The sequence below is a fragment of the Dermochelys coriacea genome, chromosome 8 (genome assembly GCF_009764565.3).
Source record: "Dermochelys coriacea isolate rDerCor1 chromosome 8, rDerCor1.pri.v4, whole genome shotgun sequence".
Lineage (NCBI taxonomy): Eukaryota > Metazoa > Chordata > Testudines > Dermochelyidae > Dermochelys > Dermochelys coriacea.
Window position 1 is genome coordinate 83,630,180 of NC_050075.1, and position 19,155 is coordinate 83,649,334.

Consider the following 19,155-nt stretch of genomic DNA (forward strand, 5'->3'; position numbering starts at 1 on the left):
GCCCATGCTGACCGTTGGGAGTTTGTCCCAAAGCACTCGGCAGGCCTCAGCGTCGGTTGGATCCAGGGAGAAAAGGCCAGCATAGAAGGCCTGGGCCCTCTCCCGCATTTCCACTGGATGTCTGAGAGGGGCACCATCAGCTGCCAAAAGGTGGATGACATGCTTCTTAACCTCCTGTCTTTGACTCCAGGGCATAGAAGAAGCGGGAGCACGACCCATCTCCCGCAGGAGCTGAGACCTAGTAGGAAGATGCTAGAATCAACAGAGCTCACCATCCTGAAAAAGGAATATCCTAAAAAGAAATCAAAAATAGTACTGACTGAATGAGAGTAGTTAAGTGCCAAGGCAAGGGGCACAAAGAACGTAGCGGTGGTACATCTTAAAAAGCCAGGTTGCATTTAGCTGAAAAGAGAAGCCACGCTAGAGAAAGAGTCACAAACCCCAGAAGAAGAACCTAGGCCTTTGTTCCCCTCCACCCCCACCTTGGCTGGCATGCCAAGCAGAGACGTCTCCGATCCTGAGCTGGTCGGAACAGCTCTGCATATCCTGCAGGCTCACCTCCCCGTGCTGCAGCTAACAACCACCACCGCGGCTGTTGCTTGAGGCGCTGCCAGTTTCCTCAACCCCCGCTGCGGCGCGGCCCCGCAGGCCTCTGGCCCCATCCATCCTCCCGTCGCAATGAAGCGCTAGTTGTAGCCCGAGCGCGTTACACGGGGGGGATATTTGCTCCGTCACCGCGCTCAACAGCAACGCCAGTTTACAAGCCTCCGTCGCCAAGACAACACCCCCGGCCGCGCTGCAAGCCCCATGCCCAGCGGGCTGACCGGCTTCGCCGCGTCCGTTTTCGGCGGCAGTCACCTGGCGAGTGATCCTTCTCCTCCCCAGGGGCACCACCCCAGCATGCCCCGGGGGGCAGCCCCAGAGCCACGCTGGGCCAGGAGCTCGGCGCCCCCAGATCTCACCCCACGATGGAACTCGGGGGGGGGGGGGGAGACTGTGCCCTGGAGGCAATGAGCTCCCTCAGCATGGGGCAAGCGCCCAAGGGGTGGCGGTGGGTCAGACCCCAGCGGCCTGCGAGCGGCAGTAACCGCTCAGCCTCGCCCCGCGCGGAGCTTCACCCTCCCCGACTCACTCGAAGCCGCAGAAGTCTCGGTCAGCCTTAGCAGGTCGCGAGCCAACCGAGCTCCCAGCAGCCACCGCGCTCTAGCGGAGGCTGTAGCCCTAAGCGCCGAGCGTTAACTTTTAAAACTCGCGAGATCCACCTGTGTCCTTTCCGCGATCTCCCAAATCCCGAACCGATAAAAGTCACCGCGTGATATCCACACCCCACCCCGCGCGCCATCGTTACGCGATAGGGCCTCTTAAATCCCGTTCCAGGAAGGAACTATCGCGAGCCTTGTAGCCCCGCCTCTGAAGATTTCCCCTTCCATGCCCCTGAAGGACATCTCCGGAGGTCTCACTCGACCCCACACATATACTGTGAGAATGAAGTCTCACGAGATTTCCTCTTCTTCCACATGAGCCTCCACGAAATCCCACTCCTCCCTTCCAGAGGTCTCGCGAGGTTTCCTCTCCTCCCATGCCCCCCCCTCCCCCGAGCACGATGCCGCGCAGGAATGTGAAAGGCTCCCGCCCGCCGCCATTTTCTTTCTTTCTTGGCAGGCAGCGAGTAGGGCAGGAAGCGGCGGCGGAGCGGCTATGGCGGATTATTCCACGGTGCCCCCTCCTGCTTCGGGCGCGCCCGGAGGAGGAGGAGGCGGAGGTGGGGGAGTCAACGATGCCTTTAAAGACGCACTGCAGCGGGCTAGGCAGGTGTGTAATGTGGGCACCAGCCCAACGGTAGCTCCGACCCTCAGGCTCGGGGGCCTGGAAGCGGCCCCCGATAGGGCCTCCTCTGATCCTCAGCGCCGGAATGTCCCCTCTACCTATTCTGGGACAAATAGGGTGGGTCCTACACAAATCCTTTGAAGCGTATCGGGCGGCTTCAGGGGTTTGTTCTGGGGAGGGGGCTGGCGCACGGCTGGGTCCGCTTCCCTTTCAGGGGCCTCGTTTTCCGCGCACGTTGATGGCGGTGCTATTTGTTTCCTCCCCATTCCCCGTCCTATGTACGCAGTGAGGAGGGTTTCCTCTGCCTCCCCAGCACACGCCGTGGGGAGCTCCCGCAGCGCCCTTGCCCCTTCAGCACGCAATGGGATGGGGGGGGGGGGTCCCCTACCTCTGCTCGATCCCCGGTAACCTTCCCCCTGTTCTCGCAAGCTCCGTGAAGGGAGAGGTGAGAGAGAGGGCTTTTCCCGGGCCTACCCTCTGAGCCTGGGGGGGAAGCAAATAGTGAAATCACGGCTACTTATTAAAAACGCCTTCTCCCAGGCAGCGCGCAGCCCTGGGTCACCGCCCTGCGCTGCTTGGGGAGGCGAGGGAGAAGGAGCTGCTCGTCGCAGGTTTTCGACGAGGGTTCCCCCCTCGTGTTCTAAAAGGCTCCGTTTCGGTTCCATTTATTATGTTGCCTGAAGCGCTCTTGTATCCTGGTAACCTGCGCAAACTAGTTTGGAAGCGTTGGGTTCGTGGGTCGTGAGCTAAAACTACAAGTTTCCGTTGAGTACTCTTCCGTCCTTTAGTTTTACTTTTAACTGGATTTGCACATTTGTCGTTTTTTCGGTTGTTGGCTGCACATGAGACTTCATTTGGTAACGAGCAAGATATAACTTTATACAGTATTTATAAAGGGAAAGTCAGATAATGCACTTATGAGATTTAAGGTGATCTTGCTAGGAGGTGGGTTCTCTGTTAGACAGCTCAACCTGTTTTAATGAGATGTAAAATCTCAAAGACTTTGTGGGAAAATACATGGTGCTGCCATTTTTAAATGCAGCAGTCTCTTCTACTTCCTATATGGGTGAAACCTCCTGAGTACAACAGCTTCCTTTTATTAAAGAGAAATCTGTAACGATGCAAAATGCTCTTTAAATGCCCTTCTTAAAGCAAAATGATCATTTGATCAAGTGTGCTCAAAGATGATATGCAAAGAGAGGGATTTTTTTTGTCTTTGAGATGTATATTGTTTTTAATGTACATTTTTTTTTTAAACCTTCACTAGGTCCTCCGGCAAAACCAGGACTGATACTTATACCTTGTAGATCAAAAAATCTCATGTTTGTTTTCATTATTTTTTTCTTTTATCTAGATTGCAGCAAAAATTGGAGGTGATGGAGGGACATCAATGAATTCAAATGATTATGGTTATGGGGGACAAAAAAGACCTCTTGAGGATGGAGGTATGCTGTCAATAAATGTGTATACTACCATAAGTCATTTTTTTCACGGCAGCGGTGTAAAAAACGTCATAAATTTTCCACAGAAACAATAGTATAGATCCATATTGTACCGGCATGTGATCTCTTTAAAGAACACCACACGCTTTCCCAATTTGGTTTTAATATGGATTTTTGTTTAGAAATCAGTGGTGCTATTTCGGTCTTAAATCTGAAGTCTGTAAATCAATTTTTAGACCATTACCTAACCTCTTGTACTGACATGATGCTGTAAATTTTAAGAGGAGAACCCAGGGTAAGGTAGGTGAAACATAAATAATTTTGAAGATGCCTTTATTCAGGTACATTATTGAAATCTTTTATTCACTGTTAAGGTTGAAGGTGGTCACCTTTCAAACCTGTGCTGGTTTGACATCTGATTTATTATTGAAGGTACAGCATCTGGTAAACTACTTTTAATGCATTTCATTGTAAAGGCATAGGACTTTAAAAAAAAAAAAAAAGACAGGAAAATAAAAATTCTACTTATTAGACTTGGCTAAATCTTTTACTAACTTCAGCATACAGCACGCATGAACCCTGATAAGATCATGCTGTAATATTTCCTCTACTTTTGTTGCGGTTTCCACTTTTTGACTTACTTTACGTTGCAGAAAAGTTTGCTACTGAATTGTGTTGCGTGTCTTCTGATTTTTACTACACAACTAGTGTGAACTTAACAGGGTTTGATATGTTTAATATACACACCTAATCCTGACTAAATTATGGAGAGAAACTTCTGAACTTGGAGGTGTTGAAAATACTTTGTTAGGTCTATATGAGTTGTGACTTTTTTTTTCTTTTAAGAGGATTGTGACTCAGTTTACAGAATGTAATTAAGGCTTTAGATCAGGAGTTCTTGTGTTCTTTATTAAAGTGTTTTTCTATTAATAGTGAGGTTTTTAATATACAAAAATGAGCTAATGATGCTTCAGATGATGTATGTAATGTATTCTTTTTATTTTATGTGTAGATGGCTCTTGGACAAGTCCGAGCAGTACAACACACTGGGAGGGAATGCCCTCTCCTTTTAAAGGCAGGAATTTTTATTTATTACCTGTGTTTAGTATGTAAACGTGAAATAAACTAGTGGATCTTTTGAAATGGATGACACAAATATTTCTTGGATTATGTGTCTGACTTTTTGCTACACATAAATTATGATGGTTCATCGCATAACTTTGAATTTGGGGTGGGGAAGGAAACATCTGAAGTAGTCTTTTCAGACATAGGTTGTCTATACCTTCCATTTTGCTTATTTGTACAAAAAGGATTTTGGATGGTAGTGATAGAGTTGCTTTGAATCTATTTTTTTTTTTTTTTTTGAAGTTTTATGCTGTGAAATGCTTGATATTTGGATAGGAATTTCATACCCCAGTTCAGACTCAGATTGCATTGCAGTGGGATTATTGTTGCTTCTTAAATTTGATATTCTATGTAGATTTGTGGTCACTTGTCAGATTTTTTTTTAAGCCATTGTTTATTTTCATACTGATTTTGGTGGACTTTTTTCTTCAGTTCTTACTGTAGAAGCATCATTAGCTTGAGAAGCCAGTTATTAGGAGCATAGTTAAATGTTGTTGCTTGTCTCAGCAAAGTGGCATTGACTGTTTATGGATATCCAATCTACAATATGTTTCTAAAACTGTGCTTTTCTTAAACCACTGAATAGACAAATGGAAATACCTAACTTCTTTTCAAGTATACTAACCAAGTGCTGAATGCTTATAAGGTTTCTTTTTTATTCAGATCTATTCCCTGAAATTACCAAAACAAAAACAAATTCAATGACTAAAAAAATACACTGGAAAAGTTACGATTCACACTATGGGACAGCCACTAGTTTAAAAGATTCTTGTTTCTTGGCAAAAAATAAAAAAAATCTTAATTTTGCAGATCAACCAGATGCTAAGAAAGTTGCTCCTCAGAATGACTGTAAGTAATTTTTATTTCATTGTGAATAAAACCTAAACAAGTGTACATTTTCAGAGCAAGGGTATGATGCAGTATTCTGGTAGGTAATGTTGGACCAGTGAGATCACGCTGACTTGACCTGTATGTCTCAAGTTTCTTGAAGTAAAACAGGCTTGTTTTTGAGCAGCTTGATAGTTGTGGAATATTATGTACTAGCAACAGAGCTGAGAATCAGTTTGTCTTTTTCAGCTATACTTTTATAGTTGGTAACTTTTTTTTTTAAAACCCAGCTTTGTCAGAAGTAGCTACAGATAGTTTGTTAGTGGGAAATGTTTGGTGTAATTGTGAGAGATTTTGCCTTTATTTGTGAATTTAACTTTAAAAATACTTTTTATTTGTAGCTTTTGGAACCCAGCTACCCCCGATGCATCAGCAACAAAGGTAGGAGCCATAATTAACATTTTGTTTACAGTTACTTTTTAGTATTGCTGCATTTCCAGGCAATAACTTCAAAACTTTTCTCCCAAAAAGACAATGTTTGAACATAATAATGAAACACAGTTATTAGATTATAACACATTATAACAAGTGATGCTTGTTAGAATTTAGCCACAACAGGCATAAGCTAAATATTTGAAATATATGTAATAGGATTAGTGTCCTATCCCATATCTAGAACTGTATGGGGACCTGATATCATGTCATATGTGGGAGGAGTGGTCCTTAGGGTCGGTCATCTGGTCTGAAGGAAAGGTTATTTTAAAAGCAAAAGGGAAAGATTGCTTAAGGGGAAAAATATTGGTGTTAACAAAATTTATGTCAAACATGTCTGATCAATAACTTATGCTGCATTCTTCTCATCTTGCTTCTTCCCTCTGCTGCCTCAAAAAAAACAAAACCACAAAACTAACCAACCTGACCGCATACCCTTTTAATTTTTGATGTGCATTTTTCTGTTTTGATCTGGAAATGGCATGTATTTTCATATATCTGGAATATACTGTTCTTTTTCATGCCAAACAGATTTTTAACAGAAATAATTGATCTATTATGAAATATCTAAATCTAATATCTAAATTTATATTATGTTAATTAGGAATGTCATTTTTGCCTTCTAATATTACTGTTTGGTATTCTGTGTTAATAGATTGTCATTTTGGTTTTTAATTTCTATTTAACCTGAAGGATTTCAGGTTAAAATGGGCAAAACTTCTGAAGTAAAAATGCATACGCTTGGTCCCCGTTCAAGTCACTAGATGTGGTAGATGCACCCAAAGAAAGGCATTTCCCCAAAACGTTACAGTATATTTCTCCTCCTTGGTGTGATGGGGGGAAGGTAGCCAGTCTTTCTATACAGATGAAAAATATTCTGTAAATTGTAAGCCAGTGTATCAACATATGTTATCTTCTGTTGTATTTTGTCTTTTTAGGTCTGTAATGACTGAGGAGTACAAAGTTCCAGATGGAATGGTTGGATTCAGTAAGTAATATAAATATAATATACAATATAATGGAGGTCTTAACAAATGTTGCTATTGCTAGTAACATCCTTTGTTTTTATCCCTCAAGTAATTGGCAGAGGAGGAGAACAGATTTCACGCATACAGCAAGAATCTGGATGCAAAATACAGATTGCTCCTGGTAATTATTTCCTTTTGAGGTATATACATTTAGTGGTAACAAGTTTGGACCACGGAACACTGATCACTGGTTTTTCAACTAAATTTACTCTCACCTTTAACAACTGGGAATAGGTACAAGTCATTAAAGTGCAAAACAGTCCTAAATCTTGAGACCATGATTTTATGGGTTTAGTGAAGTGTTAAAACTTCCCACAGCACACTTTTCTATTTACTTAGCTACTGATTCCTTGCAAGTTTAAACAGAATTGTTAAATCTGTTTCATTTTACAAACTTTATAGATAGCGGTGGCCTGCCTGATAGATCTTGCATGTTAACTGGAACACCCGAGTCTGTTCAGTAAGTACATTGTCTAATATTTTTAGATCTAAAAATATTTTGAAATATGTCATATGACTCCTATACAGTGAGGTGACAATAACTAGGCTTGGAAGGATTCAGTTTTTATTGGTAAACATTGATTGTACAGCACACAGAAACTGACAGTGTTTCCATTGATGATTAAAATTTACAGATAGGCAAAATAAGAAAAATGCTGCTTGAGAGAATTTGATTTAAGGATATTTCCTTTGTATAGTGTGTCATGCGTATTGACAGTTTGTGTTTTAACAGTTATAAAGCTTTAATTTTTTGAATCTGAGCGTTTACTGTCATTAAGTAATTATTCTGACCCTCTGTTGTCTTGGAGGGGCGGGATAATTTCCCACAACTCTGAAAATTTAAATAATCATCTAGAGAAATGCTTAAAAATAAGAATTGAATTCTGCTGAGTCCAAATATAACCATTCAACTGTTAAAATGAAGTACCCCCCTTTTCTTGGAATCAGATCTATGCTGATGGATCAGACACTAAGGATATTGTTAAATCAAGGATGAAACATTTGATCTTTATTATCGGGATCTGACAGAACAATGCAACTGGTCCAATTTTGGCTAGTAATTATTCATCTGTACACTAGTTTCAGCATGGGTACAAAGTGGGGGGTCAGAGTGGTGGTGTCCATTTCATTTGATTTTATGTTGGTATGTAATATGTTGGATGAAATTACTATTGAAGTGTGTTTTTGATGATTAGTAGGGCTTGGGGGACATTCATAAATTGAGTTCCCTTACTATTTTTCTTACTGCCATAATGTTAACAGTAATTTGAATTTGATCTGTTACGAAGTAATTTAGTTTACTATATGTCACTAAGCAAAAAGACATTATCATTTATTGAACATACATGAAAAGGGGGGAGGGGGAGCCTAGAACATCTGCTTTTTTTTTAATTTTGAAAGGGTCTTATGCCTTTCACTCAAATTGGCCTGCTCAGGAATAGTTTTTTAGCGGACCAGCTGATCACAACAAAATGTTACAAGATTAGATTCATTCTGGCTGGATAGAATAAGCACTTATTAGTCAGAAGACAAATTGATAAAGAAGGAACTGGAATCAGGTGGGTGTGGAAATTTCTTCATTGAGGAGTAATAGTAGAAACCCTAAAAAGAAAAGGAGTACTTGTGGCACCTTAGACACTAACAAATTTATTTGAGCATAAGCTTTTGTGAGCAACAGCTCCCAACCCTAGTTTCTCCTCTTTGAAGTTACTCAAGGCACAGTCATGGTTATGTTGGTGTTCAGTCAAAACATTTAGGATTTTAAAAGAAGGCCCAATGGCATGAAGATAAATGTGGTCCTATTATATAGTAGCAGTGGGAATAATCATGGTGGTACTTGGTAAATCAAGGCTTTCCAGTACACAAGACGTAAGCTTTTAGCTGAGACAAAGATGTTTAGATGCTGCCTCGTCTGAATCCTTACATGTCTTTATGGTTTAGATCAGTGATTCTCAAAGCCGATCCACTGCTTGTTCAGGGAAAGCCCCTGGCGGGCCGGATTGGTTTGTTTACCTGCCGCGTCGGCAGGTTCGGCCGATCGCAGCTCCCACTGGCTGCAGTTCGCCGCTCCAGGCTAACGGGGGCTGAGGAAGGACGGCCAGTACATCCCTTGCCCCACGCCACTTCCCGCAGCCGCTGTTGGCTTGGAGCGGCGAACTGCAGCCAGTGGGAGCCATGATCGGCCGAACCTGCCGATGCGGCAGGTAAACAAACCGGTTTGGCCCCCCAGGGGCTTTCCCTGAACAAGCGGCGGACCGGCTTTGAGAACCACTGGTTTAGATGACCTGTACCTATTGATAGAAGACTTGCATCAGCAGAGAGAATTCCCACCATCCTGTGCTTGGTGGGTTAAGCTGTAAAATTACACTTTGTCCGGCATATCAGCAGCAGAGTGTATTCTAGTTGAGTGCTGGAAAGTCTAGTGCAGAGATTCTCAAACTGTGGTCCACAGACTCCATTCAGGTGGTCCCCAGATAGTTCCCCTCTAAGGTGTGCGCCTGGCTGGCCGCACATGAGAACGAAGGGTCACCCACCTAATTAGTGGAGCTGCGCAGGCGTGGCTCCACTAATTAGATACCTGGACCCTGGAGAAGATGCACATATAAGGTGAAGTGGTGGCCTTGGGAGGAATAGGGGGTAGGTGGGACGGGGAAGTGGGGTAAGATGAAGGGGGGGGGGGAATTTGGGATGTGCAGGACTGCGGCGGCCAGAGAAAGAGGTGACTTTCCACAGCTGCAGGTCTGCGGCTGCCGGGGAGAAATCTCCCACCTTCCATTCCCAGCTTGGGGGCTGTGGCAGCAGGGGAAAGAGGGCACCTCCATCGAATTAGAAAGGTAAGACTGCTGATACTAAAACATTAGTTGTGTGTTTTTATTTGTAGAACAAAAACACATGAATTACTGTTAAGGTTTTTATTATATAGCACTTTTATCCAAAGAGCTTTACAATAGTTAGCTAATGGTACAAACAACATTTGGAAAGATCATTAAGTGGTTCACCGAGACCCTCAACAATTTTGAAGTGGTCCGCGGTAAAAAAAAAAAGTATGAGAACCACTGGTCTAATGGCCAGCCCTAGCTGTTAGTGTTGAGTGGTTTTCTTTCAACTTAATTGAAAAGTCGATGTGTATCCAGGCTTATTTGTCCAGCACTGTAAAGGCAGTGTCAATGTGGGAGACTGTTGCCTCTGAGTCTAATTTACTCTGGTTTTGCTTGAGAAGATGTTATATGGAATGGATTTTTGTCCCATTGCCTGTGTGCTAGCCCCCTGTGCTCTTACATTTTTGGTAAAGACTGCTGGGAGATCTGGGGTCGATTGATGGCAGTTGGTATTGCTCTTTGGAAACCCACCCATTTTTCAGCAACTGTGGTGGGTTCGCTCTTCAAGAGGTTATCTCTTAATGTGAATATTCTTGCAAGTTATCTACTGTGACCATAATTTGGGGGCAGATGTTTGAGAGAGGTATTGTAGCAATTTCAGTCCTAACTTTGATCGGGCCTCTGTGGTTTAGAGTGAGGTTAAAAACAGACTTACTGTTGTCCATCCACCTAAAAAGGATCCATGCTGATCTTGATAAATGAAATCTGCAGCCGTTGTTATCAATATGGGGCAGCAGCTACCTATCCAAATTTAGAATTAAAACTGAATTTTTTACAAGCTTTATTTTGGTATTTGTATAAAATTAACATACAAAGGGAAATACCTTTCTGAAAATTGGTAGTCTGTTTATCTTGGTCACAGTCTATGAAATTTGAAATTAATTGGATAAGAGGTTTGTCAATTATGATATGCGAAGAATTTCACCAGAGTTTAAATGTTTTTTTGATAGTTATAGTATTTAAAAAAAAGAGAAGTTTTAAATTATGGTTTACTGGATTCATCAAGCTGAGCTATAATGCACAGAACCTAGAACTTAAGATGAGGTGATGGGTTTTTAAAAAATAGTCTTGTAAATAGCAGTCTTAGCATGGGTTGATGAGAACCGAAGAGCTGATTTTTGGTTCCTGCAGCTTCTGAAAGAGTGCTGGGAATCAGAAAGAGCCAGGTTTGGGGACAGGTTTGTTTTCCTCTTTTGGATTTTTTTGCACAGAACCTGGGAAGGAAAGCATATTCCTAAATATCCATTTTCAGATCTTTGGGGGTTTTTTTTAATGTAAACTTGAATTGGAATTACCTGACTCTTCAAATGATGGTTGTTGGTAAACTAAAATATTATAAAAATATTTATTGGACCTGTTATTGGGTGTATTCATTAGTACTTCTTGCAGTAATAGAGGAACAATTACTTTTTCCTCCCACAGGACTCAGTAGGCTTTAGTTATACAGAGTTGCCTCTTGTTACACTCAACAGGAGAGTATGTGTAGGCCTGTAGAGAAGAGAGTTGCAGCCTGCTGTGTAGCCATTGTGAAATCTGGGCGTCCTTATCAAACCCAGATAATGTAGTCTGTGCTCTTCTAAAGTCCTTGCATTATAAGGACCTTGTTGGGAAAATAATTGATTTAAGAATATGAGAGAGTAGAAGTAATGCTGAAATGTCTGAGGAAGTACCTGGTGTGAAGATGTCAGACTTATGGCCCAAGAGCTGCAACTTGGACCTTTTTTGAACCCCTTTCCCTTGTTCCACCATTCCCAGCTGCCTCTTTGCTGCTGTTCACAAGGACTGGGAGGGAACCATACCCAAGTGGGAGGAGGTGAGGTAGAACCTTATTTCCTGATCGGACACAGACAATGAGCCTTTCCCTCCCTATGTGTGATGGCACAATGCCCCAGAGCTGGGGCTCATAGGAGGCTCTGTTTGAGTCTCCTCCTTCTAGCCTTCTGGGAAAGGGCCCTTCCTCATCTCATGCCCTGGAGCATCTCAACATTGATTGATTGATCTGATTTCTCTCCCCTTCTGTTCAGACCAGTGGGTCTCAAACTTTTTTTATAGTGGCGATGACCCCTTTGACACAGCAAGCCTCTGAGTGCGACCCCCCCCCCCCCATAAGCTAAACACACTTTTAAATATATTTAACACCATTATAAATGCTGGAGGTAAGCGGGGTTTGGGGTGGAGGTTGTCAGCTTGCGACCCTTTATGTGATAATCTCACAAGCCCCTGAGGGGTCTCGACCCCCAGTTTGAGAACCCCTGGTTCAGACTATTCCCAACTGCTTCTCTTGATATCTATTCCTAGATGTCCCAGACTACTGCTTTCTTTAATTGTCAATAGTTACACCATTCTCTCTTTTTATTTCCATTTCAGCTCCTCCTTCCTCTCCTTAAGCCAGTATTTCTCTCTAACATTTCTAAAATCTTCCTACTCCTTATTCTCTCTGCTAATAGTCTCCTTCTGTTTTGTAGTGATCTTAATTTGGCTTTTAAGCAATTTGGGACAGGGAATACATGTTTTTCTAAATAATAAAATTGTAGATTTATGGTAAATTTATAGTAAATATTAATCTGTAAATCCCTAAACAGTTTGAAACCAAGATAGTTGAAAGAATGCCCCTTTCCCTACATCCCAGTGATTAAGGTCTTTTAGGACAGTGGTTCTCAACCAGTGGTCTGGGGCCCCCAGGGACCGCGAGTAGGTTTCGGAGGGGTGCCAAGCAGGGTCAGCGTTAAGATTCACTGGGGCCCAGGGCAGAGAGCCAAAGCTCGACTGCCTGGGTCTGAAGCCTGGTTCCTTGAGCCCTGCCATTCACGGCTGACGCTGAAGCCGAAGCCTGAGCAATGTAGCTCCTGTGGTATGGGGCCCCAGGCAATTACTCCGCTTACTAACCCCCTAGCTCCGGCCCTCGCTTTTATATGCAGAAAATCAGTTATTGTGGTGTAGGTAGGCCATGGAGTTTTTATAGTTTGTTTGGGGGATTCAGAAAGAAAAAGGTTGAGAATTTCTGTTCTAGGTCACTCCTGGTGTCTGTTATTAAGGTTAAACATCACAAGACTGGCTGTAGGTCACTCTCAATGGAAGATGCAGGGACCCTGATCTTTCCAACAGTACAAAAGCCTGAGCTTCAGGTCACAGTGCAGGACCTCTTTGTTTGGTCAGGTCTTTGACTCTTGCCTGTATGTTATCTTAATAACTAGGAGTTGAGGATTTCAGACTTCTGTTGTGAAATTTAGTTTTAGTGACTCTTTGGTGATAGTAAGGTGGTGAGGCAATAATTATCCTCAGTTTCTAAATAAACTGATTCCCAAATGACTTCTAAAGGGAAAAGTAGAAATTTTCAATTTATTTTTTATGTTCGATAGTTACATTGTCTGTTTCCTATTTAGCTAGTTCTTGGTACACAGTAGAACCTTGGAGTTGGGAACACCTCAGAAATGGAGATTGTTTGTAACTTTGAAATGTTTGAAACTCTGAACAAAACGTTATGATGGTTCTTTCATAAGTTTCCAACTGAACAATGACTTAATATAGCTCGGAAACTTTACTATGCAGAAGAAAAATGCTGCTTTCCCCTTTTTTCTTTAGTAGTTTACGTTTAAAACAGTACTGTACTATATTTGCTGCTTTTTTTTTTTTTTTTTTTTTGGCCTCTGTTGTTGCCTGATTGTGTACTTCTGGTTCCAAACGAGATGTGTGGTTGACTGGTTAGTTTGTAACTCTGGTGTTCATAACTCTGCGGGTCTACTGTATATATTATACTATTGATAAACATTGAAAACTTTAAATTGGAAACAAATTTATGGAACAGGGACAAGCAAATGAGAATGTAATGAAATAGGAGGATTTTTCCATATATGACAAATGTGCCAAAAAATTAAGACATTTTGGAAAGCCCTTAGAGATTTCATAAGGAAGATGATAGGTTGTCCAATAACCCCTGGGTGCTTTTATTAAATTGTCCTGAAAACTCAGCATCTTATAAAAGCCATAAGGAACTAAAAACTTATCCCCAGGCTGCAACTAGAATTACTGTAGCATGGTGGTAGAAGACCCTATTGTCTGGAATTGAAAAGTGTGCAAAATTCTGGTGCTAGAAAAGGTAAATCCGAGTGCTACAGGGAAGAAGGAAAAGGGTAACTACCTAGAAGTCTGGTGGAACTCCTTGAAATTTTCTGGAAGAAGGTTATCAGCCACCACCATATCTGCTAGTTTGAGAACTTGCTTTAATGCTGAGGAAGGAGGAAACACCTTCAGCAATAGTCAGAATTAAATTAAAAATTGAAATATTAAAGGAAGGAAAAAGAAGCTTAATATCATGTAGAGTTTTGCTAAGACAACTAGTAAACAAGTAAGAAGAACAGGTGGACCTAAATACGAGATAATGAAAGACTTTTTAACAGACGCTATTGACAGACAACACAGAGGAGGAAAGTAGAAAAGCATCGGCCACAGTATCTGCTCAATACCATAAATCTGAAGAAAGTGACTGGTAACAGGTTTCGTCAGTACAATTTAAGGGATTTGGATATTTGGACACAAGTTCATGTTCTTAATTCACATTATATAATTGGGCATCTAAACCAGTACAGTTGTTTCACTCTTCTTCTTAGAACTCTTAATAGGATGTAATCTAACACATTCACATGTTCACACTGAGCTCATCTTCATGGAGTCTCACATAAAGATATTAAGAGAAGCTAGACTGGGAGGGCATCCTGTAGCATTTGATAAATACAGCTCTTATGGATATCAACATATATAAACGTCTGTTAAAATTTTAATGAAGAAACTCTTTGAAATGGCTGTGTGAAATGATTTTTTCCAACTGGAACAATGCGCAGTTCGTAATACATTTAGCAGTAACTATGAGTGTGTGTGTGTGTGTCCATCTGTCCTCACAGGTCTGCAAAAAGACTGCTTGACCAGATAGTTGAAAAGGGAAGACCTACACCTGGCTTTCATCATGGTGATGGACCAGGAAATGCTGTCCAAGAAATCATGATTCCAGCTAGTAAAGCAGGATTAGTTATTGGAAAAGGTGGAGAGACCATTAAGCAACTTCAGGTAAGTTTTAAACGTGGGTGGGTGGGTGTGAGAGAGAGAGAGAGAGAGGTCAGAATTTTGAATTGCATGGAAATTCAATTTTATGTTGTCAAATAGGAACGAGCAGGAGTCAAAATGGTCATGATTCAAGATGGGCCACAGAACACTGGTGCAGACAAACCTCTTAGGATTACAGGAGACCCTTACAAAGTTCAAGTAAGGAGTTTGTTTCCAGTTTTATCTTTTTTTATGTATACTAAACAGTTTTTTAAAATTATATAATCTAAAACACGTTTTTTTTCTTCTTTAGCAAGCCAAGGAAATGGTGTTGGAGTTGATTCGTGATCAAGGTGGCTTTAGAGAGGCGCGCAATGAATATGGGTCAAGAATAGGAGGAAACGAAGGGATAGATGTATGTATGGTTGAAAATCTATTGTTCACTATGTACTTTGAGACTGTTTAATAATGTTAAAACAGTTAAAAGCTAGTTAATACCAATAATAGCTCTTTAACTGTATCCCAAAGTGGTTATGGCCCATAGGTATCACTTGCTCACCACTGAAATACTGCTATCTCTTTGTGCAATGCAGCAGCCATCTTGTGACAGCAACAAAGTACAGCAGTTTCTGTTGCTTTGGAGGGGTTTTATTGTAAAAGTCATGGTATTGTAAATGACCGTGAGTGGTGAGGGTTCCTGTTGGAGATATTGTTCGATTACACCAGTATCCTAGGCCCCCTAACACCTTGTTCAGGCATTGACTGGGAGAAAACCACTATCTGCTGAAGTGATGCCTCTATCACAACCTGTGGTGTCTAGAATTTATTTCCCCTTTTTTTGGCCATCTCATCCATTTACTAGCTAGGATCATGATTCTGTAGTTGCTTAGATTTGACAAGATTGCAGGCTGAGGTGGTATGGTTGGTGATCAGTTCAGTTTTCCAGTATACCTTTTTATTGTGGCTTTTGGTTGGAATATTTGTTTCAAGATATTGATGTTGTATTCTCTTAAGGTCCCAATACCACGATTTGCTGTTGGTATTGTAATTGGAAGAAATGGAGAGATGATCAAAAAGATACAGAATGATGCTGGTGTTAGAATTCAGTTTAAGCCAGGTGAGTGGTGTGTGTGTAAATGTTGATCAACTTAGCTTTGTTTTTAAGTAAAACATGACTTGATTTAAATATTACATTCTTATTCCAGATGATGGAACAACTCCAGATAGAATAGCTCAAATTACAGGACCTCCGGACAGATGTCAACATGCTGCAGAAATTATTACAGACCTTCTTCGAAGTGTCCAGGTTAGCTGATATTTATAATATTTTGTGCAAAAAATTTCAGCTTGAGTTAGGAAAAATCCACATTTTAGCCATCTGTCCATTTTAATAACCTTACTTAATGATAGTATTTGGGTCTGTGTGGAAAACTGAGCATGGACTATAAAACATTCTTGTTTGCAGTCAATGAGGTTACTATTTTTTTTTTTTTTCTAATTCAGTTTAAAGCCCATAGCAATGTCTTGTCCTGGCTATTCTAGAACTACTTTTATTCAATTGACAGTTGTCTGTTTACTGCACTACCTGCTTTTAATCAATCATAATCTGGTGGTTACTAACCCTTTATCTAATCATTGGCTAACGGTTGCACCTTTATATCTGAAATAGGCAGGCAATTGTGTTTTGCTGTATTTTGAGGAACCCTCCCTGTGAAATCAGTCTGTTTTTTGCCCTACCACACTATTTTTTTAAAGCTTTAACTTTTTTTTAAAAAAAGTGGGTTGGGACAAAAGGAGTGGTCCCAACATTTTTATATTTTCTGTCTGTGAATTCCTCTTTCTCAGCTGCAGAAACGCAGGGTAGTGTATGTGGTTATCTTCTTTTAAAAAATACAGCAGCAATTATGTGTTTAACTGTGTTACCTTCTGCTTAATTCTTCAGGGGGAGCTATGTTTAGTGCATATGCTTCAACTATGTGCTAAATCAGATGCAGGAGCATGAAAGCTTCCTATACATACTTTTCTGACCAGGGCACTATAGGCTAGCACAGTTACCCACTTCTTTATGTGCATGTGCGCACACACGAAACTGGAATGTGCTTCTGCCCCTCACCATTCTGAACCCTGTCCCCTTTATCCAGCCACTACTGCCTTCCCTCCCATCTCTTCACTTCCACCTACTGGATGCCAGGTGGTCTTCCTTCCCTCCTCTTGCACCTCAGAGTGATTTTGAGGAAGACCACTGGACTCCTGTGGTATGTCAGTACTTGGGGTAATCTTGAAATTAAGCAGAACATAAAATGAGAGAAAGCACTTTAATGAAAAATCCTTATCAAACTAAATGTTAACTATGTAAGTTACTGGTGTGTGTGTGTGTGTGTGTGTGTGTGTGTGTGTGTGTGTGTGTGCACAAATAATAAAGCCTCTAAATATATTCATCTGACACTTGTTAGTTGGCAGTGGGCTTCGTTCTAGAGTCATCTGTTGTCACTAATGAATGAATTGTGGTAAATGAGGCTGTAAGTTTTAATAGTTTGTGCTAATTTGTTACTTTCCCCTCCCCCATTAGGCTGGTAATCCTGGTGGTCCAGGACCTGGTGGTCGAGGAAGGGGTAGAGGCCAAGGCAACTGGAACATGGGGCCTCCTGGTGGATTACAGGAATTTAATTTTATTGTACCCACTGGAAAAACTGGATTAATCATTGGAAAAGGCAATATATTTTAAACTAAAATATATTCTAACTAGAAATCATAGTACTTAACATTTTTGTATAGTTAGTTGTACCAGAAATCTTGGCAAAAAGTGCATTGATTTTTTTCAGTTTAGTATAACAATGTAATCACGTTGTATCCGTGTTGATTGATGCAGCACTAATTTCCTTTTTCTTTAGGAAAGAATTTTTTTTTTTCTGGTAGCCATAGTAATGTGCATCTTGCTAAGATTATTTAAATATAACAATAAGTCTGAAGTTTTTAAAACTAAAGGCTAAAATGTTTATCTCGCACCTTCTTCCAGTTGGTGCAAGTGCATGTAACTGTTCTTCAGTATGATCTTAATTTAGATTTTTCTTATCACACATACTGTAATTATGTTACAAAAGAAATCTCTGCACTTTTCATCAAAGATCTAATAAAATGAAGTCTCATTACTAAGATTTTTTTACCTTTACAAAAATCAAAATTATAGAAGATACTAGGCTTTGAAATATTATAATTAAAACTTAAGATGTACTACACTGTCAAATGAGATACTCTTTGTTATCCTTGTCTTTTTTTTACTTATTTGTAATGAGTCTTTCAGACAGTACAAATTATTGATCTGTTGTAGTTCATCTTTTGACTTGGAATACTAGTGCATGGTTTAAATGGACACAAGCTTGCATCTCCCATCTGAAAACTGTGTAGCTATTAGTGTTATAAGTAACATCTGAAATTACTGCAAATGAAGGAGACTAGAGAGGGAAATGTTCTTATCTTTTCAGTGAGTTTATTTGTGCACAGTTGGTAGCACTTGTTCAAAAATTAACTTCACTGTTGGTCAGTTGTATCTTTGTCATTCATACTAACATGATGACACCATTCATGCACTGCTCTATAGGAGCTCAGGTATGTGCTCTTCAACAGACTGGAAAAAATATTGTGGGTTTTTTTGTTTTTGTTTATTTTAAAGCACGTTATTTGGAAGGTGGGTTTTTCATCAGTCAGTTAAAATTAAGTGTCCTTTTAAATTCAAGTTGAGGTTCCTTCTTTTTGTTCATTCTGTTTTCCCTGTATTATATCTTGTTCTTAGTATTACATAACTGGCAACTAAATCTTTTCTCTCTTCCTCTGGTTATTTTTTACTTAACAAAATTTACTGATTTCTATATGCATAATTTATCTTATTGAACACTTCTGTGAAGTGTATATATCTATATAATTTTAGAAATCTGTGGCTCTTCCTGTCTAATACTTCGTTACAGTTTAAATAAGTGACATGTCTGCATGTGCAAGAAAAGCACTATTCTATGACTTTCTTACTGAACTGGTTTTCAGATACTGATATTGTCTTGCAGTCTCTTCCCTTGGGGCTGGTGTTTTGTTTGCTTTTTGGTTCGTGTGTTTTTGCCTGGGTCCCTACTGTTTACAATATGTCAGATCCAAGGAAATATTTTATTTTTTTTTTGTATACCATGTGTAACTGAAAAGAATAGGTTATCAACTCTGTAATTCAGTAGTTTGTTTACTTCCTTGTAAGTGTCTTTTGCTTATATCTTATTTAGTATGCAAGTTAAATGTCTTGCCATCAAAGGTGGATGTTTTGATTACAGGTGGTGAAACTATCAAAAGCATAAGTCAGCAATCTGGGGCTAGAATAGAACTTCAGAGAAATCCTCCACCAAATGCAGATCCTAACATGAAGTTGTTTACTATCCGCGGGACACCACAACAAATTGATTATGCTCGGCAACTTATAGAAGAAAAGATTGGAGTGAGTATTCGGAAAGGCATTTTTAC

The 19,155-nt window shown here is 40.6% G+C and overlaps 2 protein-coding genes across 36 annotated transcripts in view; one reads left to right on the forward strand and one right to left on the reverse strand.

Annotated features, from left to right (window-relative positions):
- The window catches only part of DNAJB4 (DnaJ heat shock protein family (Hsp40) member B4), a 43,106-nt gene extending 41,727 nt beyond the window's left edge, over positions 1 to 1,379 (reverse strand). The window contains exon 1 of one of the 3 annotated variants that reach the window (XM_043491126.1): positions 1,241 to 1,379. In XM_043491126.1, the coding sequence (XP_043347061.1) occupies positions 1,241 to 1,342 (102 nt within the window). In that variant the 5' untranslated portion in view covers positions 1,343 to 1,379. Of the gene's footprint in view, positions 1 to 1,132 lie in introns of all 3 variants that reach the window. The other 2 variants (XM_043491127.1, XM_038413668.2) reach the window with 2 other exon arrangements.
- The window catches only part of FUBP1 (far upstream element binding protein 1), a 64,711-nt gene continuing 46,889 nt past the window's right edge, over positions 1,334 to 19,155 (forward strand). For 10 of the 33 annotated variants that reach the window (XR_006273871.1, XR_006273872.1, XR_006273870.1 and 7 more), the window contains exons 1-15: positions 1,589 to 1,944; positions 3,182 to 3,272; positions 4,282 to 4,344; positions 5,205 to 5,243; positions 5,624 to 5,663; positions 6,653 to 6,702; positions 6,792 to 6,863; positions 7,145 to 7,202; positions 14,520 to 14,682; positions 14,779 to 14,877; positions 14,972 to 15,073; positions 15,673 to 15,775; positions 15,864 to 15,964; positions 17,228 to 17,369; positions 18,969 to 19,129. Coding sequence is in view for 25 of the 33 variants with exons in the window: in XM_043491113.1 (XP_043347048.1) it covers positions 1,699 to 1,944; positions 3,182 to 3,272; positions 4,282 to 4,344; positions 5,205 to 5,243; positions 5,624 to 5,663; positions 6,653 to 6,702; positions 6,792 to 6,863; positions 7,145 to 7,202; positions 14,520 to 14,682; positions 14,779 to 14,877; positions 14,972 to 15,073; positions 15,673 to 15,775; positions 15,864 to 15,964; positions 17,228 to 17,369; positions 18,969 to 19,129 (1,530 nt within the window). In the remaining 8 variants the exon portion in view is untranslated. Of the gene's footprint in view, positions 1,945 to 3,181; positions 3,273 to 4,281; positions 4,345 to 5,204; positions 5,244 to 5,623; positions 5,664 to 6,652; positions 6,703 to 6,791; positions 6,864 to 7,144; positions 7,203 to 14,519; positions 14,683 to 14,778; positions 14,878 to 14,971; positions 15,074 to 15,672; positions 15,776 to 15,863; positions 15,965 to 17,227; positions 17,370 to 18,968; positions 19,130 to 19,155 lie in introns of all 33 variants that reach the window. The other 23 variants (XR_006273873.1, XM_038411908.2, XM_043491114.1 and 20 more) reach the window with 12 other exon arrangements.